At 45.4% G+C, this 23,836-nt stretch overlaps 2 protein-coding genes across 4 annotated transcripts in view; both read right to left on the bottom strand.

The window, feature by feature from the left end:
* LOC145723362 (echinoderm microtubule-associated protein-like 1) overlaps positions 1–23,836 on the bottom strand; it is a 433,105-nt gene that overhangs the window by 9,843 nt on the left and 399,426 nt on the right. The gene's annotated exons all lie outside the window — the stretch shown is intronic.
* The window catches only part of YY1 (YY1 transcription factor), a 33,326-nt gene that overhangs the window by 5,337 nt on the left and 4,153 nt on the right, over positions 1–23,836 (bottom strand). The window contains exons 2-4 of the mRNA XM_006741287.3: positions 10,236–10,398; positions 2,443–2,503; positions 609–767 (exon numbers count right to left, since the gene is read on the bottom strand). Of these exons, the coding sequence (XP_006741350.1) occupies positions 609–767; positions 2,443–2,503; positions 10,236–10,398 (383 nt within the window). The remainder of the gene's footprint in view (positions 1–608; positions 768–2,442; positions 2,504–10,235; positions 10,399–23,836) is intronic.

Here is a 23,836-nt window from a genome sequence, read left to right on the forward strand (position 1 = left end):
AGACACACTTGGCAAAACACCAAGAATCTTCCTCGGGATCATGTTACGGTCTTAGTACTTATGTCAATGTTTCAAATAATGAAATACAATCGATTAGGAAGGTTTCTGGTGTCAGGTATCAAAAAGAACCGTGTTAAATCGAGACCTGCATTGCTAGTTTGTTCACTTGTGATGGGTTTCTAAAAACAAGACAAAACATCACCTATACTTACTCCGTTCGGTAAAATTTTGGAAGTTCCCCTGTCAATTTAGTAATTCAATATACTTCCATCAACTACCGAAAATAAACTGCTTCAATCCCACAGTGAATGCACTAGAAATGCAGTTTTAGGCTTGCTCATGAGCAATCCAGTTTTCCTCCTGATACAAAGTACACCCCATCAACACCCCGATACACCCTGTCCCCCCGTCTCCAGGACCAGAGACGCTGCACACGGGGAAGGCAAGTGCCGGGGCAGCCCTTGCGGCCGCACCAACGGGACACCGTTTTGGTTTCTCCCTACGGAGCACTGGGAGCACTGAGAGCCGCGTCTCTCCGGCCCTCCAGTGCCCGCAGCCCCGCCTACACTTGCCGGGTGGTGTGGGGAGGGGGAAGGGACGAGCTCTACCTGAAAGGGCTTCTCTCCAGTATGAACCAGTTGGTGTCGTTTTAGTTTTGAGCTCTCAACAAAAGCTTTGCCACACTCTGCACAGACGTGGACTCGGGGGCCGTGGGTGTGCAGGTGCTTTCGCATGGCAGAGTTATCCCTGAACATCTTTGTGCAGCCCTTCAAACAGAGAGAGAAGCTTAGTGGTTCACACTGCAAACTGTTAACAAAGAATTCAACCACTTAAAACAGCCTTCACTGACCCAAGAAACAAAACCACCCCCGGCCCCCCCGCCACTTACGTTTTATTCAATATCAACAGGAGAAATATTAAATGACTTAAGACAAAAACCAGACAGCTGGAGAAGGCCTTCTCGTTTAATGCAAACCCTCGTGTTACAGATCAGGAAACTGAGGCTCAGAGATGTCTTTAAGGAGACTTGCCCAAGGTCACACTGCTCGTAGGAGCCGAGCCAGGGGTAGAACCCAGCAGCCTGGCTTCCAGCCACACCACAGCTGCCTCCCCCAACTCTGTGCCCAGCTGAAGTAGCAGAAGCCCTGGTAAACAAATGGGGTTGAAAGGAGAGCAGTCCACCACTACCTTTGGTGGGCCCCATATTCTGGGCTGCAAGAATGGGCTGTCACTCTCCATCGCCTACTGTTCCCTCTTCTCTCTTTGCCTCTTTCCCCTTCTTGACAGAGAAAGAAGCAAGAGGGTCTCCAAGGAATGGCAACTACAGAAGAAATTGATTTTGTGAGACACCAGGAAAGGAAGCAGGCACACGGACGCCGGAGCGGGGAGCGGGGCGCGGACGGGCGTGCACTGCTCAGGACAAGCATGGCCTTCCCAACTTCTTCTGCAGTTGCTGTCCAGGGATGGAGCGGGTGGGGGATGAGTGGACAGGACGACAGCTCACAGGCACGAGGGAGGGGAAGCCGCGGCTTTGGCACCTTGACCCCCAGGCTGTGTTTCCATTTAGCAAATGGAATTTTTTTAAAAATGTAAATTTGGAAAAGAAGTACACAGAGAAGCTACAGGGAGGACAGACACTTAGGGCCTAACTGTTTTCAAATGCTTCTTTACGTGTTGGCCCCCAAAGGAACTTGTTTTACATCTCAAAATCTCCATTCACTAAGCGTGTTGAAAAACCACACAAAGAACCTGTGAGTGGTCATTAGAAGGACATCGCCAAATGAAACTCATCCTTCTTCAATTACTGATTTTTAAAAATTCTTCATCCCATTAAAACTTTCTCCCCACCTCCGTGATACTTCTTTTTCTGTTAGTTTTACATCCATCCAATTAAGTGTGAAACAGACCCAACCAACACCTCAAAGTACTTTTTAGGTGATATCCTTTCCTTTGGAAGACTAGCCACATTTTGAAAACAATTAAGCACCCCTCTAGTAACACACAGTTAACAGGGCAAATTAAGAAAATTGTGAGAGATGCAGTTTTATTAGGCTTACTTTAGCAGCATCCAAAATAATTTCCAAATTTCCATAATGAGCTTTCAGCCCCACAAAGGTCCATGGGTGAGACACCACCTAATGTCTTAAGATTGACTTGTTCATGATCCAAAAGGAAGAAATAAAATCCTAACATTGTATATTCAATATATAGTAAGAGCAAAAACACTGGCGCCCTACAGTAGCCCCATTAACGGTATTTAAATTTAAGTGGCCTTTACTGAACAACAAAACTTACATCACAAATACAGCCTCTTGAATTTAGAAAACAAAGACTTTAGTTCCTCATTTAATTATTAGATGGAAATAAAAGTGCAGATTGCTTATGAGCTCTCTAAATCTTCATTGGCAGTTTAACAAACACTTTTCCCCTAGCATTACTTACTTTATGAGGGCAAGCTATTGTTCTTGGAGCATCATCTTCTTTAATTTTTCTTGGCTTCATTCTTACCAAAAAGAAAAAAAAAAAAAAAAAAAGAAAAGAGAGAGAGAGAGAGATTTGTAGGAGTGGGTAGACTCATCTGGCATAAATCATATAGTCCCTACAATGTTTTCCTTACAGATACAAACAACTATGGTTATAGGTGGCATCCAGGAGGGAAAGGATGAGACCACATTCCCTGAGTACCACCCGTGACTGGGAAGCACCCTTCCCATTTCACAGGTGTGGGTGCTGGTGCTCAGAGAGCCTGAGTCGCTGCCACGGTCTCGCAGCGAGCGAGCCAGGGCAGCTCAGACCGGCACTGAGGTCTGTGCGCTTCAAATATCTGCTCTTTCCTCCAAGCTCTTGAAATAACACGAAAGACCACCAGCCCAAACCACAGAGGAATCTCTTAGTGGGAGCAAAGCAAGGTATCCAGGAGCAGCTGCTGTGGTAACAAAGACACCTTGTGAAAAGGAAGCAGCAGATGGGGGAGGGTCTTAAACACAAATCCCTACAAAACCCCTTAAAAAAAAGGAGGGAGGGTTCACTTCATACTGACAGACATTATCTTTAGGAGAGATAATTTTTTAAAAGGGCACAGAAGAGTCCTTGTAAACAGAAAATCATTTATATACATTATCTCTGGAAAGAAACATAGTAAATGAACTTGATACTGGTGTTTTGGGGAAGAGCCCCCAGGGACTGGTGGACAGGTGGGAACACCCCATACCCTTTCCCACTGTTGAATTTTATCATACTACTACTTTTGATGGTGGGGGTGGGAGGGAGGTTACCGTTTTTCAAATAATGAGAGCATTTAAAAAAAAACAAAACAGAACGACAGAGATTTCCAGCCCTGCTTTGGGACTGGGGTGTAACAGGAACCCCATGCGGACTCACTACCCAGAGAGCTTGCTGATTTGGGAGCTTACCTACCTGCTATTTCCACTGAACCAACCTTTGGTCTTTTGTCAAAACTTTCTCTCCAAATACTCCCTACAGATCTGTGTGTGGTAGAGGGGTGAGAGATTAAAAGTTCCTAGAGAGACTAGAAAAAAAGATTTACATCTTCGAGACAGACGCTCCTTCTGTCCCGTCTACCACCTCACTGCCCTACGTGAGAGTGCACAGCTAACAAACGAGCCACGAGGTCAGTGATGCCTTACCAGTAAGAGCTAACTTACCAGCACTCTCTCATCACAAAAGATTTCTGCGGTCATCTTTAAGTTAGCAAAGCCCTAGTGCAAAGGTCCTTCTTCACCCTTGATCTGGGAAAAGGATGACCTGAAGATTTTGTTTTATAAAACCTGAGCTGACAAAGTCATCTAGTTAAACTCTCCATCCCTCGAGGAGCATTGGTGAACCAATTTCTCTGGCGACTAGAACTTACTTCTAAGGAAGTCTGTTCAAGACGGTATGAATTTCCTACTTTAAGTTCTGAGAACATTTCCAGCTTGGTATCTGCCCCCGTTCCAACCCTGTAGACACTCCTCCTTTCTTCTACTTGGGGGATCACCCCATCAGTAAGCAAATATTTTCTAAATGCCTGTTGTGCACGGGGCTTTGAGCTGGCCTGTTATCTGAAACACCATTAAACCCTGGAGCTGGTCTGAGTTCACAGAACTTTGTAGGACAAAAATTTGGTGCCACTGCGCCACCTGGAGGTTAGATCACAGTTTGGAAAACAATAGTGATTCACATGAATGGGTTCTACTCCAATCAAGTATTAATAAGAAAAAAAGGGTATATTAAGAACCAGGCTTCCGTCTTCCCAACGAATAACGACATTTACTCCTTGATGATTACACTCAAATACTCTATGTCTCTCTCGACTACAGACACGGCTACATGATCCTGTCCAAATTCGCAAGAGTGGTACTCACCTAAAGAGGGTGAATTTTATTGTTTGCAAATTATGTTAATAAACCAACTTTAAACATGTCCACTGGGCTGACAGAGAAGTCGCACAGACAACCGCTTCCTGGCCCACCCATCTGGGGCTCCAGGGTGGGGTGTCCATGTCAGTGAGGTGCCTGCTGCAGCACCTCATGGAGTGAGCCCACCCCTGACATTTTCTTAAATTTATTCCCAGGAACTTGATTTTTGAAAACTTTTTATCATGGAAATTTTCAAATAGACACAAAATTAAAGGGCACAGTTCCAAGTACCATTTACCAAACTCTCGATTTATTAAATGTTATCATTAAGTGGTATTTTTCCTTAAAATGTCATTTGCAAAATGTGTGCCAGCAGGTAGCATATAATTGATTTCAGAATGAAAGTTTAAAATGTATTTGGACAAACACCCTTGGACACAAGAAGGAAGTGAAAGGTTTAATTGCAGCCACTCTTAAGCTCCTTGGCAAATCCTCCTTCTTCACCAGAGTGGCAAATGAGGCAGTGTGTGTTGTTGGTGCCTTTTATATTTTATTTGAAGGCAAACACTGAAAAGGTCATTTTCCAAAAACTAGATTGAAAGTGGTTTTTTGTGGTTTTTTTTGTGAGTAAAGACTAAAATTAAAATCTTCATGGCACCAACTGATACATAACCTACACAATAAAAAACAGTATTTGAAATCCTAAAAAAGTAATTTTTAAAAAGCCTAAAATCATATACTGCTACTTGGAATATCTCTTCAACATGCCCAAACTATTCAGAATAACCAAGATTTGAGTTCTCCCTCGACTGGGAGCCTTTACACAGGACGCCGTCGGCGGCGGAGGCACTGGCGGGCGGTAGTGGGGGGCACAGGGCCGGGCTTGGCGCCGACTCCTACCAGCTGCACGACCTTGAGCAAATCACTGAACTTCTCAGCCTCAGTTTCTCACTCTGTAAAAAGGTGGAATGCTACCTGCTTTGTAGCTGCCAAGACTCAAAGAGAGGATGCACGTGAAGCTATCGGGGAATGACAGCTATTCTTATCCCCAGCTGTGTGTTAAATGCGCCTGGCTAAAATGAGTTCATTCCTAAAAAAAAAAAAAAAAAAAAAAAAGCCAGTTGTACTTAACAGTCCAGAAGGTTCTGGTGCTCCAAGCCACCGTTTTCAACTAAAGGGCTGAGAGACTAGAGAAAAACGGCACAAGTCGAGTAGAAAGGCACCTTCGGTAGATTACAAAGTACGAGGAGGAGCCAGGTACGCAACAAGAGAAGCTTCCTGTTCAATGGGAAGCGGAGAGCACTCCGCACGCTGCACGCAGCCCAGCCGCTGGGTTTGCCTGGGCTCACTCCGCACCTGGGGGGTGGGGGCGGCACTGTAAAGGCTGGACTCCGGGACCAAAAATCTGCAGGAATCTCCTGGCACCACTTGGAGCAGGGCAAAACCAGAGTTGTAAGTTAAAGCTCAATGTCCCAGACGCCGAGATGAACCGTTTTTAAATCAGAGATTCTCAAATGAAGAGAGTCCTGTTCATAGCAAAACGATAAGCTTAGTCGCCTTCAGCCTAGAACCCTGATGGGGACCTGTGTTGGGGGCAGAAGTTCCTGGAACCCAGCTCCCCTCTGCAACCGCAACTCCCCTCCCTTCTTGGTGCAACGAAGAGCGGTGCCTCAGACAAACGAGACTAAGTTCGCCAGAGAAAGTATCTCCTACGGAGACAGCACATTTTCCTGACGGTCCTTCCAGCTCCGCTCCACCAGCTCATCTTTATGCTACTCCTGCGAAAGTCTCAGGGTGGGTGGTGGACGACAACTAAATTAACCAGCTTGTGACTGACCTAACCACTCTTAATTCTGATCTTTCTAGACCGGAAGTTTCCGAAGGGCTAACTGTAGTTAATGAAAAGAGCACAAAGGCTGCTCATTTAATCAGGAACAAGAACTCACCAGGTCCCACCCACTGGCCACATTTTGAAGTATTTAAAAAAGAACAAAATCCCCCCCTCCCCCAATACCAGGACTTTCAGATGAAAAGTCCTTATTTCTTATACTTGCCCCCCTCCCCATATAACTGATTTACTTACTCCTAACCGATTCTCTAGGCTCAGTGCGGCAGGAACCCGAACCACTCTGGTCAGTTCCAAGTCCAGTGCAGAACCCCCTCTCTCCCCAGCACAGGAGAGAGGGAAAAGCAGCTAACACGCTACCTCAAGCCAACAGCTGAGCCATGGAGTGGAGGTGGATAAAGGGGGTTCTGTGGGTCTTTACAAGAGAAGAAGATAGGGTCTGGCCCCTAACAATTTGAAACTTGGTGCCTCTTTGTCTTTAGCTTTCAGAGTCCCAATCACCAATGCCGGGGCCCCTGGAAAATCCTCTTCAGCGGTTGGTTACACACATTTTCAAAACGCAAAGATCTAAGAAAAGAGGGCATTCCAGGCTCCAGTACCTCTCACCACCACCACCGTCCAGTTAGAGACTTGATAGTTTTCCGTGATCTGTTCCAGGATACTAAGAACAACGGGGATGAGCGGGAGCCCAACCCTCTACCCTCACTTTGTATACACTGTCAGGATGAGCAAGATCTCATTCTATTCTGTACACAAAATGAAATCTTTAACAGGATGATTAGAAAAGAAACACACACTATATTCAGATGATTATGGAAACAGATCGCCTACTGTAGAATGTTAACTGTGTGCTAGGATCGCATTTCTTGCTCTGTGAGTCCAACACAGTCGCTTCAGGACCAAGGAGAGACTTGCAGAGTCAGGCCAAACAAGTTCAATGCACTTCAACCATCATCAAATTTATGCCCACTTTTAGGCCACAGCTTTCTTATTAGCACTGCCTCTCTCTTCAGAGGGTTTCTGATTATCTTTTCCTTTTTAGAAAACTCTTTCCCATACCACCAAGACCTTCTGGCTTCTTACTCATTCTGTGCACCGCTGAATGAACTCAATTTTTCCTGAAGAAAGCCCTACAATTCACCGACTTTCTGTTCTCAACTGAATGGGTTTCCAACCTGATTCTCTGTTCGCCAGGTTCTTTAAGAAGGCTTCCTTTTGATGTACGTCCTCGTCTTCCTGGAGTATATCCTCCAGTAACCCCCTCAGAAAGGGTAAATGCAACATAAAACAAATCCTTATGTGTCTACAATTGCCACTTTTATGCCTTGTAGTTGACCAACAGCTTTGCTGGATCGGGATTTCTATGTTTACAGTAACTTTTCCTCACAAATCTCAAAACGTGACTCCGCGGTCTTCTAATTATCTACTGCTGGTGAAGAAAAGGCTCATTCAGGTCTAGTAGGGTTGAAGGCAGCCCTGAGGCAGGCTCGAGGCCACTTGGGAAACAAGCAGAAGCTTCTATTCGACAACGGTGACACGCACCTCCCAAGTGCAGGGCCAACACCCCAGATTTTCTGTTCAGGGAACTGTGGACAAGCTTCCAGATCAGCTGCCCCAATTCAGCAATGAGGGTGAACACCACCAAGGGTGGGTCACCAACACCTCATCACTTCTGCTCGCCACCCCCAGGTTCCTGCTCTCTGGAACATCCTACCTCAGCCCTCTCTCTGCTCCTCCACTGAAATCACTCCGCAAAGTATAACTGAGAGAGCAGAGGTCCCTCTCTTGGACCTTCTGAGCACTCCCCTGGCTTTTATGACACTGTATGTACTTCCCTGAGCCACACCGTCTGTCTGAATGAGCCCTGTGCCCTGTTGCTGGTTCCCTTACCCTCCGATCACAGGGTTTTCCCAAGACCGGCCTCTCGGCAACAGGCCTCTCAGAGCGTGCATGTCTGGGCCACTTTCGGCCTCAGCCACAGTGCAGCAGATGAGTCTAGCCCTGATGTACTTCCTGAAACCACGTCGGGCCCAACAGGGATGATTCATTACCATCTAAAGCCAAACAATGCCCACCCTGAACCCCAAACCAGCACCCTCTCCCAATCTCGTGCCACCTGAGGCGCGAAGCATTCAACTTCCACTCTGAGTCCTCCTTTCCGGAGACACACAGCCGGTCTGGTTCTCAATCTCATCTCCTGCCACCCTCATCTCATTTATTCTTTCACCATCTGGCCGCCGCAATCCCAGCTCAGGCCTTCGTGACCTCTCCCACTCCCTGTCTGGCCCTTCGCCGACCCAGCCTGGACACAGAGGATGTGTCCTTCTCTCAAAGCCAACCTCTGATCACAGAGCCCCTTCTCTACCGCTCACACACCTCTGGCAGCTGCCCACCGCACACTGAAAACATTCCCAGATGTGGGCCCGGTATTCAGAGAACTCTTACACTCCAACTGTCTCCCTGTGAGCCTCCGAATTCCCAGCCGAACCTACTTATCCTTTTCTGAACGTATATCCGATGGGGGTTGAGTCCCTTCCTTTCCACCAAACTCATGCCACACTAGCATTAGGCCCACCATGAGAACCCCACCTGCCCCCTCAAATCTCAGTGTTTTTCAAGGCTCACGTCAGACGCCACCGCCTCTGCAAGGCTTTCCTTGACTCCTTCGTTCGTAGGTCTACTCCTGGGGACAGCATCCTCTACCCTCGCTAAATTCCAAGTACGATAACAAGGGATGACTAACTTTAAAAACACATGACAATACTAAACATTGGCACACAATTTGACTCCATCTGCCCCAAAACTCTAACCTCACTGCTGACTCTATCTACAGATTCCATTTTTATTTGTATTGGAGGGGTGGGGAACGGAGTAACATTTGAGTAGCATACCGTATTTAAAATATGAAAGGCAACAAAAGCTGGGAGACATAATGTCATTCACAAAAGGACAGAAGCCTTAACTTTTTTTTGTTGAGCCGTGATCAATCAGAAATAGACTCACGTGTAGATTCCCTGTGGCGGCAGTTTCATGGGATAGGAGAAAAGGGTACATACCCCTTTATTACAACACCTCTGACACTGACACCCATCTGACACATGGGGAAACTGAGGCTCCCAATGGCAGGACCCACCTTGTTTTGGGCAGGGCTGGGAGAAACCAGGACACACCAGGCCTCCAGCTCTTATCTACTCCACTCTGCTCTCAAGAAAAAGACAGACAAGGATCCCCTCTCTGTTCCTAGATGGTGTGGGATCACAAAAATGTCTCTCTTCCTCATCCTGCCCTTGCCTAAATTTCCTGACTATTCCAGGCTCCATTCAACCTCAGGGTGGGAAAAGAAGTCATCCTTCTGCTCCAGAGTTTATGAATTCACTTCATTTTATTTAAAACTGTCTTTGAGTGTGTTCTCATGTCCTCGTAGAAACTGCCCAATGATGCTGGGAAATAAATACTACAAAAGGGGGCAGATGCTTCTGCGGGAGCCCAGCCCACTTCAGGCCAAACAAGCCTCTGGTGGGTCCAGATCTTCCTGACTGCTCACCGTGGCCAGTCACAGGGGTCCCCGCCATAAATATTTGATGCCCGCTTCAATGAACAAAACCCTGGGAGTTTAACTGAGGACACACTGAAATATGAACTGATGACTCCTTCCCAGTGGTCAGCTGTGCCCGCCCAGCTCCAACCCAGGCCCCCGCAGCTTGCTCCAGCACAGCGCCCTCCAACCGCTAGCAGCTAGTGTAAAGATACCCATTTCCAAACCAATTCTATGCAAGTTTATTTATTCACAAGCAAAATCAACTACGGAATTAAGAAGTAGTTGCTTCATCTCACTGTCAGCAAGGATCTAAAATGGTGCCACGCCCATTAATAGTGCAGTTACCCCTACAAACAAAATGAACTGCTTTTGTTTTTACAAGTTTCCCTGGAGCAAGACTATGAGCCACCATTGTAACTTAGACTCAAAGAACACAGCTGCTGACTCTAAGTACTTTCTATAATGAGAAAGAAAGGAAATTCTTAGGGCTTACCTAGCAAATTCTGCCAGTTGTTTGGGGTCTGAGAGGTCAATGCCAGGTATCCCTCCAGGAGGAAGCTTCTTCCCTGTCATATACTCTGAATAATCAGGAGGGGAGTTCTCTCCAATGATCTGCTCTTCAACCACTGTCTCATGGTCAATATCTTTTTTTTCATCTGAAACACACCATAAGATTGATTATTTTAGCAGAGTAAAAATGTGTATGTGGGCAAATACATTTTAGAACTATGAAAAGTGCTTTCATTAGCAGCTTCTCCAATTTCTTAACCACCCAGTCTTTCTCCTCAGTCGCCAGAAATCCTGTTTCTGCCTGAAGGTCACCAGAATCTGCGATGCCAAACCCAATGGCACCAAACCCAGAGCCAGTGCTCCTTTTCAGCCTGTTAGGAATATTCCCCATTCCTGACTCAGCATTCACCTGCCTGGTTCCACTCCCACTTCTCGAACTGCCTTCTTGTCATGCTTCCTTGCTTCTCCTCCCACCACTTCTCAGAGTTCTGCTTTCTGTCCACCCTACACACTTCCTGTTAACCAGCAACACGGCAACCCTGACTTGAGTCTGATGCCCCAGCCTTCACCCTGCAGCCGGGCTCCTGCCTTCCCCTCCAGCCCCTCATTCTCACTGCTCTCTCCTCACTCTTTGCTCCCGCTCTGCTGGCCTTTCAGTTCTTCACATGTACTCCAGCCCTTCACCCTAATCCCATGGCCTGTTCGCAGGCAAGTTCTAATCACAGCAATGTGATTTTTGTCGGCCTCACCCACTAGACAGTAAGCGCCACGAGGACAGGAATCCTTGTCAGTTTTGTTTTTTGTTTTGTTTTATTTTTTTTTAAAGATTTTATTTATTCATTTATTTGAGAGAGTGAGAGAGAGAGAGCACATGAGAGGGGGGAAGGTCAGAGGGAGAAGCAGACTCCCTGCCGAACAGGGAGCCCGATGCGGGACTCGATCCCGGGAATCCAGGATCATGACCTGAGCCGAAGGCAGTCGCTTAACCAACTGAGCCACCCAGGCGCCCTCCTTGTCAGTTTTGATCCCCAGGTATCCCCAGAGCCTGGTTCAGTCTGCAGAGAGTTGGCCCTCAGTAAATAAATACGTGTTCAAAGAATGTAGGACATCTCTACTTGAATGTCTTACTATCATCACAAATCCAACAGGTTAAAAGAAAGGAATACTGACCCCCATAATTAATCTCCTACATCCCAAACACCAAATCCTATTGATTTTTTGGAAGGTCTTCTCCCTTTGTCCCACTGCCATCAAGTTAGTCCTTAGTATCTCAAACCTCAACGACTATCGTTAATTTCTTAATTCATCTTCCCAATTCTATTCTTTGCCACAATGATCTATAATAAAGGATCAACTGATACCGAACATGCAGCTGATATATTTTCACATGGTATGAACCCTTCAGAGGTATAAATTATACATCAACTTGGCATCCTGGGTCCCTTGCTGCCTGGTTCCAGTTTACACAGCTAGCCTGACCTTCCATTTCTCCTAGGCACAAGCACTCCATAATGCAACCAGGCTGTGCTCCTCCCAGGTTAACTCACAAGCACCTGGCAGGAGAGATTCTCTGAGGGGTTGTTGATTCTATCGCTCTGGCCTCAGATTCTTACCTTTTCCTTGAACTCCTACCTTAGTTCTTGATTACAACGCTGACAAACTCTAAATCATGCTGTTTTGAATTTTTATTGTCCTTGCCTCTTACACAAGGGTCAAGTGCCCAGAGGCCCAAACTGGTTGGTCTTCAACCACTGTGGTGCTGAAAGCAGAAAATAAAGATGCTCCAAAGTTTTCCATGCTGACTGAAATGTCCTGCTTCTCCATCAAAATGTTTCACAAAAGGCAGTAACAATAGGACTTTCTGAAGTGAAAACTGGCTTGTTCAATTCTTACCTTTCCACCAGTATTAAGAAACAAGACCAAAGGGGCGTCTGGGTGGCTCAGGCAGTTAAGCGTCTGACTCTTGATTTCGTCTTAGGTCATGATCTCAGGGTCGTGAGATCGAGCCCTACATCGGGCTCCAGGCTGAGAGCAGAGTCGGCTTGAGATTCTCTCTCTCCCTCTGCCTCTGCCCCCACCCAGGCACGCTCCCTCTAAAATAAAATCTTAAAACACAAGACCAAAAACCAACCAAACCAAACCCTACAAGTGACATCACTTACTATCAAAAAAATGTCTAGCTGTTTATCACCAGGTTCTCTGACATTAGGGTATGAGGGCAAGGTAAAAAGACAGAATGTAGGGGCGTCTGGGGGGCATAGTCCGTTAAGCCTCCGACTCTTGGTTTCAGCTCAGGTAGTGATCTCGGGGTTTAGAGATTGAGCCCCGGGCCAGGCTCCACCCTCAGCATGGAGTCTGCTGGAGATTTTCTCCCTCTGCCCCTCCCCACCAAGTAAATAAATAAATCTTTAAAAAAAAGGCAGAATGTAGGTTCATTTGATTCACATGGTCATTATCATGTTCAGTCAATCGCTCTCAGTGATGAAAAGCACAGAACAGGATACTTTTAAATGTTAAATGTCTCTCTTCTCCCACTGCTCTTCGTTTTATTTTTTAAAAATTTTATTTTAGGGGCGCCTAAGTGGCTCAGTCGCTAAGCGTCTGCCTTTGGCTCAGGTCATTATCCCAGGGTCCTGGGATCGAGCCCCACATCGGGCTCCCTGCTTGGTGGGGAGTCTGCTTCTCCCTCTCCCACTCCCCGTCTGTGTTCCCTCTCTGTCAAATAAATAAATAAAATCTTTAAAAAAAAATTTTTTTTTTATTTTAGGTCATCTCCTACACCCAAAGTGGGGCTCGAACTCACGACCCTGAGATCAAGAGTCGTACGCTCCACCAACTGGGCCAGCCAGGCACCTGGGCCCACTCTTCATTTTAGAAAACATTAAACGCCACTGCCAGGAATCAGAGAATGTTTACTGTGCAGGCACTGTTTCCATTACTGCGCACATCACCCTGGAAGTGGGCAAATCAGCAAGTTCACTCTTCACAGGAGAAATCTGAGGCCCAGAAAGGCTCTGTAACTTGCTCAGGGCTATCTGGCTAATAGTAAGGGGCGGACGTGAGCGCAGGAAGCCTCGCTCTTGGACCCGGGGCCTTTCCCGTTAAGCCCAGCTGCCTCTAGTTTGAAACAAGAATGATCTCAACAACATATCCCGGGTAACCTCTTTACAGATGAAGAAGCCTAAGGAAAACAGAGCTAGATGCACTCATGAAGGACAGGAAATGTGGTTAATGATCATAAGTTAGAAAGCGAGGACTCGGTACTGTAACCCGACTCTTGTTCTCGGGGCCACGACAATTCCCTCACTCTCCAGTCTTCTAACCGGGGCGCAACTCCTACCACACCGACTTTCAGGTGCTACAGAAACGCACGGGTGGGCAGGGGAGCTATTTTTCCGCACCGACTCGTACTTCTGACAGAAGAACGCTAGCAAGGCTGGGGAGCACGGCTGCTCGGAGGAAACTACTGGGAGGAGAGTCGCATCTCCAGTATGCTTGGGCACAATCCGGGAGTAAGGAATCACACTCCTCACGCTGTCCAACACATAGTAACTGAGGGCCTCCTACGTGCCTGGCACTGTTCCAAGGCACCAGAAACAAAACAAAGTCTCTGCCCTCACGGAGCCTTTATTCTAAGTGAGAAAAGCTGTCTTAGTTCGGGCTGCTCTAACAAAAATACCACAGACCGGGGGGGTTAAACAACAGGAATTTATTCCTCACAGTTTTAGAGACTAAGGTGCCAGCCAATTCAGTTCCTGGTAAAGGCACTCTTCCTGGCTTGTCAACAGAACCTTCTTGCTGTGCCCTCACATGGTGGAGAGATGGATCATCTCTCTCTGTCTCTTCTTTATCTATAAGGGCACTAATCCCACCAGGAGGGCTCCACCCTCATAACCCAATTACTTCCCAAAGGCCCCATTTCAAAATACCATCATGTTGAGATTGGGACTTTAACTTATGAGTTGGGGGGGGAGGACCTCAAGTCAAATGAGGAAATGCTTCCTGAGGCTTGAAACTCAGTTCTTTCTTACAACATTCAACAACGCCAAGCACCCAGAGAACAGTCACTAACATCACCAAGAACTACAATACATGTATGGAGTCTGAGACTGACAAGTTTTACAATCCCCAAGTACAGCCAGTGAGCCGGACCCAGCCTGCCAACCTTCTTCCAACATTTTCACAGTTCCTTTCTATTTATTTTTTTATTATGTGTGTGTGTGTGTGTGTCGGGGGGAATCTCAAGCAGGCTCCACACCCAGCCGATGTGGGGCTAGATCTCATGACCCTGAGATCATGACCTGGGCCGAAATCAAGAGCTGGACACTCAACTGACTGAGCCACCCAGGCGCCCCTCCTTTCTATTGTTTAAAAATTTTTTGGTTAGACACCAAAGGGGGCGCCTGGGTGGCTCAGCTGGTTAAGCGACTGCTTTCGGCTCAGGTCATGATCCTGGAGTCCCGGGATCGAGTCCCGCATCGGGCTCCCTGCTCGGCAGGGAGCCTGCTTCTCCCTCTGACCCTCCCCCCTCTCATGTGCTCTCTCTCTCTCATTCTCTCTGTCTCAAATAAATAAATAAAATCTTTAAAAAAAAAAAATTTTTGGTTAAATAGACATGAACATATTTATCATTTTAACCATCTGTGAATGTGCAATTCAGTGGCATCAAGCATATTCACAATGCTGTGTAACCATCACCACTATCTATACCTAAGACTTCATCATCCCTAACAGAAACTTGGTACCCATTACACAACTGCCCCCCCTACCCTGGTAACCTCTTTTCTACTTCCTGTTTCTATGAATTTGCCTATTCTAGGTACCTTTTATAAATGGAATCAAACAGTATTTGTCATTCTGTGTCTGGTGGACTTCACTAAGCATGTTTTCAAGGTCCACTCATGTTGTAGCACGTACAAAATTTCATTCTCTTTCATGGCTGAATAATATTCTTGTACGGACATACCACATTTTGTTTATCCACTCATCTACTGATGGACACATGAGTTGCTTCCATCTTTTGGCTACTGTGAATAATGCTGTTATGGACAATGGTGTGCACAGACACCACCTATTTTTAGAAATAGTTTTATTGAAACACAGCCATACTTATTTGTTTACATGTTATCTTTGGCTACTTTCCTGCTACAATGACACTGGAGTTGATCAGGTGCTTTAGGACGGCCTACAAAACCTGAAACATTACTATCTAGCCCTTTACAGAAAAAAAGCTTACAGACGTTTTACCTATCTGATGGAATTTTACTTAGAAGATAAGATTTAAACTACAGTGGAGATTTTTCTTTTTTTTCTTTTTTTAAATATTTTATTTATTTGCGAGAGAGACAATGAGAGACAGAGAGCATGAGAGGGAGGAGGGTCAGAGGGAGAAGCAGACTCCCCGCTAAGCAGGGAGCCCGATGTGGGACTCGATCCCGGGACTCCAGGATCATGACCTGAGCCGAAAGCAGTCGCTCAACCAACTGAGCCACCCAGGCGCCCCCAGTGGAGATTTTTCTATGGGAAACAAGGAAAACTTCTGCGAGATTACCCAATAATGGGATTTACTTCCAAAAGAGACAACCACCTGTCTTTAAAACAGGTTAGATTTGAGTTTTATTTTGGAGGACTCCACAAGTCTGGGTAATGAATCAGGTAAGTTGGGGGGGGGGGGGAAGGTGGGTGGAAAAGGATGTTAAGTATGCCTTCTAAGTTTCTGGTTTGCATTTCTGGGAGGAGGTCCTGAGCCAAGCTGGAGAATAATGGGGGAAGAGACAACGTGCAGCAGAGGACCTGGAGTTCCGCTTTAATTTGAGGGGTCTGGGAGACACCTAGTGGACAGACCTCAAGGAGGTCCTTGGATATGCAAATGTGGGGACAAAAAAAATCGAGGTTAAAGAACATATATGGGCATCACTGGCACATGGCCTGCATTTAAAGCCAAAAAAATAAATAGTATCTATTCAAAAAAATAGGGGCGCCTGGATGGCTCAGTTGGTTAAGCAACTGCCTTCGGCTCGGGTCATGATCCTGGAGTCCGGGGATCGAGTCCCGCACTGGGCTCCCTGCTCAGCAGGGAGTCTGCTTCTCCCTCTGAACCTCTCATGCTCTATCTCATTCTCTCTCTCAAATAAATAAATAAAATTAAAAAAAAAGAAAAAAATATAGACAGAGGGTTCAGAACGAACACCTGGGTAACTCCAACGCAGAGCAAATGAGGAAGACTGCAAAGGAGACTGAAGGGATTATGTCCAGATGCAGGGAGAAAACTAGCTTTGTCTCATGACAACTGTACTCAGTGACTTACCAAGTGAAAGTGACACACAGTCGAGGTGGTCTGTTCCGAGTATAGACAATAACCACATGGTCTGTACATAATGTTAAAACCACAAACTGATTAAAGGCAATCTGCTTCTGATGACTACTACACACCTGCACTTCTGAACAATGTCTGAGATACAATATTCTTGCCTTAAAAAAATCTTTCACTGGGTCTTTCTAGATAATTGCTGTATGCTTTCATAATATATATTTAAACTTCCTATTACCACGTTTGTTACTTATTCCTTAATAAACAGTGTAGGACAAGAAAGTTCATATGGTGAACTCTTTAAAGACCACACAGATATCAAAACAAAAGGGTCATTATTCAACAACACAATGTCAGGAAATAAACAATATATAGAAAAAAAATCGTGTTTTGAAGAAAGCTGCTTGAGAAATGACAAAAGATACTCAGTTTTACGGCTGGAGAAATCAAAGACAACGTTTGCCTCATCCTCTTTCTTTTTTTTTTTTTATGTAGGCTCCACATCCAGCATGGAGCCCAATGCAGGGCTTGAACTCACAACCCTGATATCAAGACCTGAGCTGAAGAGTTGGGACACTCAACCAACTGAGCCACCCAGATGTCCCACCTCACTTTCACTGAGAACTGGACACATACTAAAGCAACAGATCAAAGAATGTCAATGTCTGATATTTTTTTGGCCATTTAATCTGATTTTTGCAAAAGAAAACCTTTGGAAGTTTTTGCAAATACGAACTTATGATGCTTTAAAAGAGAAACTAATATTTTTATTACATTTACAGGCCATATCTACATGTAAGTTTCCCCCTTAGTTCAAAATATTTTAGTGAAATGTATTATTTTTTTCTCTTTGTAAAACATGTTGTTCTGATATATATTCAAATAAAGAAAATTCTCACTCTCTGCACTGGCCATTATTTTATTCCTTTCCTTTATAATTGCTACTGAAACAGATCTGCTCTGCAGAGGGGGGAAGAAGGTGTTAACTGATCTGCTCTGAATGTCAAATATGTATGCTTACTGGCTGGCAATGGGGTAATATGGAATACACATCTAGGCAAAGCAAGTTCATGAAGCAAAATATCTAGAGGTCCTTTAAAAATTATTACACATACAAAACAATTGTTGCACATACACATGCCTCTCTGGAGTTTTCCGTGAAGGCAGGACTTAGCTAATTCTCTCTCCACTGTTTCAGGGAGAAAGGGTCAACCGGCATGAGAAGTTTCACTGCAGTGAGTTTCTACAACCAGCTTAACATTTATGATTGTGATTACCAGAACACAACTGGACAAAAGCAAATTAAAACCAAATTTCAGAATTCCAAATTGGAAAAAGCTGAGAATATAGGTCACCGACTCAAAGGGGGTAGGGGTAGTGTGGTAGGAGAAAATGTCTTAACGAGAACTTCTGGTCGAGTCTGGATCAGGTGATTCCAGTACTCACTAACCCTGGCTAAAGGCAGATGACCTACAACAACCAGACCAAAGTAAAACGGCCTCAGATGGAAGATATGAAAAACAAAATCTAGCCAATACCACCTATAAGTGGGGTACACACTTTGTATTCAAATGATTTGGAGGCAGAGGATCCTCTTTCTGTGGTACAAAGGGCCGCTAGCTCCCAGGCTCGCTCGAGGCCCTTCCCCTCGCTACTAGTCTCCTCACATAAGCATTTCATCATCTCGCACCATCGCAAGGGTGAGTGCGGCCCTGTAAGATATTTTGAGAGAGAAACCACATTCACATAACTTTTATTAAAGCATACGGCTGTAACTGTTCAACTATACGTTATTGTTAATCAGTAGTTTTTCTTTTTTAAGATTTTATTTATTTGAGTGGGGGGAGATAGGAGCAGAGGGAGAGGAAGCAGCAGACTCCCCGCTGAGCAGGGAGCCCAATGAGGGGCCCGATCCCAGGACCCTGGGATCATGACCTAAGCCGAAGGCAGACAGTTAACGACTAAGCCACCCAGGCGCCCCTAGACTGTACTTTAAATAAGTAAATAATCTTTGAATAAAGACTCAAATATATATATTAAAAAAAAAAAAAGAGGATTAAGGAACTAAATGGAAAGGCTGGAAGCACTCCACAGGTCCACAGAGGTTTAAAAAGTGGTCTGGGGCGCCTGGGTGGCTCAGTCGTTAAGCGTCTGCCTTCGGCTCAGGTCATGATCCCGGGGTCCTGGGATCGAGCCCCGCATCAGGCTCCCTGCTCCGCAGGAAGCCTGCTTCTCCCTCTCACATTCCCCCTGCTTGTGTTCCCTCTCTCGCTGTGTCTCTCTCGGGTCAAATAAATAAATAAAATCTTTAAAACAAAAAAAAAGTGGTCTGACCTGCCCTCCCCACTCCTACCACAGCAGCCCTCTGGCCATGTTCCTCAGCACTGGGAGGAACCTTCCCCTCTGCCCACCTCTCACCCCCACCCCCCATCCACTCTGCTCTCCAAAGCCCAGACCTCCTTCCTTCAAGAGGCCTTTCGCTCCTGTCACTGAACCTTGCTTGCTTTCTTCGTTTCTTGAAAAAGAGAAGACCACCGGTAAGGCTGAAACCAGAGAAGGCTTTAAATGGCAGCCACTGTGTCTGGGAACACAGGGAGGAACTCGCCAGAACACCTTTGTTCCACTTTCCCCACCCTCCTGGGCTCAAGGGGAATAGCAGGTCCCACGCTTTATGGTTGTGAAAGAATGTTCAACTTTTGTTAAAGGAGAGTAAGCATGTAAAGAACATGGAAAATTCTGAGTCGCCTTCAATTAAGTTACATTTTAAGTTTTTGGCTGTTCTAAGACAGCACGTGACATTCTGGACACCACACCGGCTGGAATCTGTACACTGTGACTCAGTGGTCCTCTTCATATATAAGCAGTTTACCTAAGAATTCAGTCCTCAGAAAAGCTTGATTTCCCTACAAGTTTTTCTCATCTTGGCTAGAATCAGTCATCAATAGTATGCTTTCCTTTTTTATCTCAACTGCCAGGAAGCTCATGAGAGTTGACCCTCATGCTTCCTTTTTTTCTGTGATCCTGATTTTCTTTTTTCACCGATTCACATATTTATTCATCTATTTACTTACTTATATGGATTGGCTAGATCTTGTTCACCCACACCTTTCATCTTAGGCCGTCAGCTCTTTGGTCTGACCTTTCTAGGTGACTTATGGCAAAAACAACATCGTCGACTCACCACTGCCATCACCCAAACCTTCACAGGGGAAAGGGGGAGGAGAGCTAACTGCTTGAGATTCATTGCTAAGCAACAGGCAGAAATCAGTCACAGGCTGTTTCCACGTTTCCCCACTAAGAGAGACCTTAAGACGAGACAGTATCATTTACTGAGTACCTGCTTCATGCTGGCAACTGTCCTATTCCTCAACGTAAACAAAACCTCAAAGACACTAACCCCATGTGTTTGGTTTAAGAAATAAGCCTCAGAAATGCCAAGTCATGTATCTGAAGAAGCGCATTTAAGTGGCAGATCTAGGATTTGAAACTAGGATTGACTGTGTAGTCCATGCCTTTCCTATAAAGGGAACACTCCTGCACATCCTCTTTTCACCCTTCATACTTTTCACCTATGCGGTCAGAGAGGAGGATGAATGAATTCTAGTCTCTAGGCCACGATTCTGCCTTACTGCATAATTTCCATGTGCTCATTCACTCGGTTACAGACCGAGAATCTTCTATATGCCTAGTGCCATCCTAAGGCTGAGGGGTTATAGGCCCAAAACTTATTCTCTAGAGGAAGCAGAAAGAAGCAGGTTAAAAGAAAAAAAGCAAGATAATTTCAGACACTGCTACAAAGAGAATAAAACAGGGTCAGGAGCCAGAGAGAGAGTGGAAGACCAGGGAAGGCCTCCTGAGAGCAGAGATGTGAACAACAAGGCAGCACAAGAATGAACATCTGGGTTCACCGCACTAGAAGCAGAGGTAAGAGCAAAGAAACAAGCTCAAGGAATGGAAAGAGGGCTGGTAAGGCTGGTACACAAAGGGAGTGGAGGGAGGAAGGACAAAGAGGAAAGGAACGCAGGGGCCAAATCAAGTGTGGCCTCGTGATAAGGAGTTTGGATTTTACTGACTGTGATGAGACATCTGCAGGATGTGTGTGTATGTGAAAACACAAAACACAGCATTTGCCATTTTAAATCTACAGTTCAGTGACGTTAAGTAACAACACACTGTTGTGTTAGAGGGATTTTTTTTTTTTTTTTAATTTGACAGAGAGAGACACAGAGAGAGAGGGAACACAAGCAGGGGGAGTGGGAGAGGGAGAAGCAGGCTTCCCGCGGAGCAGGGAGCCTGATGCGGGGCTCGTTCCCAGGACCCTGGGACCATGACCTGAGCCGAAGGCAGACGCTTAACGACTGAGCCACCCAGGCGCCCCGTGTTAGAGGGATTTTTAAGCAGAGGAGTGAAGCTATCTGATAGAAGTCTCAGAAAATTCAGGAAGGTATAGAGAGTGTGTGCCTAGATCCCCAGACATGAAATCCAGAAGTCTGTATGTAGTCCTTGTTACGAATCTATAAAAATCGGGGTACCTGGGTGGCTCAGTCGGTTGACTATCCGACTCCTCGTTTCCGCTCAGGTCATGATCTTGGGGTCATGAGATCTAGCCCCGCATCAGGCTCTGCGATCAGCACAGAGTCGGCTTCAGATTCTCTCTCCCTCTGCCCTCTGTCCCTCCACGCCCCCAACACACACTCATGCTCTCTCTCTAAAATAAATAAATCTTAAGAAAAAAGGAATCTATGGGGCGCCTGGGTGGCTCAGTCGTTAAGCGTCTGCCTTCGGCTCAGGTCATGATCCCAGGGTCCTGGGATCGAGCCCCGTGACGGGCTCCCTGCTTGGCGGGAGGCCTGCTTCTCCCTCTCCCACTCCCCCTGCTTGTGTTCCCTCTCTAGCTGTCTCTCCGTGTCAAATAAATAAAATCTTAAAAAAAAAAAAAGAATCTATAACATCTATTTAATACAGGAACCATGTATTAGCACAAACTATAAGTGAGTTACCAACAAAGTAAGAAATTAAAAGCCAACTGTCAATTTGGAGAAGCAGCAGCTTCTCTCCCTCAAAGTTTCTGGGTGCCTAGGAGCTAGAAGACGAAAGGAAAAGAAGGAAAGAGGATTGAGTTGAGAACTGCCAAAAGAGAAAGACACTTCGGGGTGTTTTCAAGAGTGTGATCACCTGTGAAATACTAGAAATTCTACTAAGTCTGTGACTCTCCTAGAAGAAACAGGGTCCGGGCTCCAATGGAACAGTCTCCAGCACAGCCATGGCGGTCTCCTTCCCTTCTCACTTCTTATATTTAAGGGTGATCATTTACACAAGAAAAAAAGTCCTTCACAACCATTTACATCGTCTTCATGTTTAACCCTATCTGAGACCACTGTGTAACACCAAAGGCATCGAATGGTTATTAAGAATTTTACTCAAGAGTTCGTAATACCTCATTCACCAGGTCATGTTAAAATTTAAGAGTTCTGCTTTAAGTGAGTATACTGCTTCCTACGGTCATGTAGGAGTTCGGGAAGGAGCAGAATTTTTCTAAAGGAAGTCATTTTACAAAGAAACCAAGGTCAGAAGTTAAGATATTCCAAAGCAAGAGACTTTGGTCAGTGCCCTCTAAAGTGGAAATCTGATGATGTTGCTAATATGATTCCCAGAAACCACTGGGCTTGCTGTTATTGATAATTAATCACGAAATTAAACAGAATGGGACCCACTAACACAAGGCACTTGGGAATGGGAAACGGTTCTCTCACGTACTGTAATGAGATCCACCACACATAGGGAAGTACAAACTTGCACGGTACGGTCAACTAACTTCCACATCTTCCTGATATTCTGCTAACAGTACTGAAATTAATGTTATTGTCAACCTCCAAGTAGCATTTCAGATGCCGAATTTTACAAATACAAGGTTTGAATGTTTACCCAACAATATTAGAGAATACAACCCACTGGTAAATATTCAGATTTAAAAATTTTAACAAGTTTTCACTTTCATGTACTCCTCCTATGGGAAGAAAAGCAGAGTTCACAGAATGGTCCCCTGGGAAGAGGAGATCTGGAGTTAACAAAGGAATGCAGATCCTAAGAAATGTTCCTTCTAATAACTGTTTTTTGCTAATAACCTGTTACAGGCCCCTAAACTTCTCAGCCTTAAAACAAACCCACCTTGGGGCGCCTGGGTGGCTCAGTTGGTTAAGCGACTGCCTTCGGCTCAGGTCATGATCCTGGAGTCCCAGGATCGAGTCCCGCATCGGGCTCCCTGCTCGGCAGGGAGTCTGCTTCTCCCTCTGACCCTCCCCCCTCTCATGCTCTCTCTCTCTCAAATAAATAAATAAAATCTTTAAAAAAAAAAAAAAAAAACCCACCTTACTAAGCTGACTTCAACAACAACAACAAAAAAACCAGGAAGCCTTTGGTAAATAAACATCCAGGAGTCTAGCATACATTTTTAAAGTTATTATTTTATTTCTTCTCTTTCAAAGCCTAAAATGCTAGTTGTAGTAAGGTCACGAGTCCTGACCTATTCCTAATAGGGATTTTTCCTTTCCCACTAGGGGGAGTCAGCTGTTGCCGGTGGGAGGAAGAGGAGAGGTGAACAACCTGGAGCAGAGAGTCTGACAGCACAGAGGCTGTATCAGCAAGCCGACTTCCAGAACTACTGGGTCAGGAATCAGAATCTATGACTTAGAGTGCCCCATGTAGGTCACAGGCTTGACAAGATCACTTTGGGGAAGGGGGTGCGTCTGTGGCTTGGCTCCGTGGGAATTTCTGTGCATGGCATCTCTAGTTAAGGACAAACAGGTAAAGGAGGAGGAGGTGGAAAACCCACAGAGGAGTGGCAAATGGTCAGGACTAGTAACTTTTAGCACACTTGAACTTTCTGTATATAAAGAACTGAGAAACAAATACTTTTCAACCTTCTTTCACTTTACTGATCTTAGTATCAACGGTTTTCTGGTCTTAGATGTTTTGCTCAATCCATCATAAAGCACTTCTATATTTGGTCTAACAAAAGATAAGTAAAATACCAACAGCCTTGAGTGAAGGTCACAATTTCTAAATACCTGAAACCTCAAGATTTTAAAGTTTTCTTAGGTTTCTCTCAAAACTAAATGTTTTAGGGGCACCTGGGTCAGTTAAGCATCCATTTGACTCTTGATTTCAGCTCAGGTCATGATCTCAGGGTTGTGAGATCAAGCCACAGATCAAGCCCTCCTTGCTCAGAGGGGAGTCTGCTTGAGAGTCTCTCCCTCTCCCTCTACTCCCCCCCC

Source organism: Leptonychotes weddellii, chromosome 9 (assembly GCF_054177405.1).
Source record: "Leptonychotes weddellii isolate Sample4059 chromosome 9, ASM5417740v2, whole genome shotgun sequence".
NCBI lineage: Eukaryota > Metazoa > Chordata > Mammalia > Carnivora > Phocidae > Leptonychotes > Leptonychotes weddellii.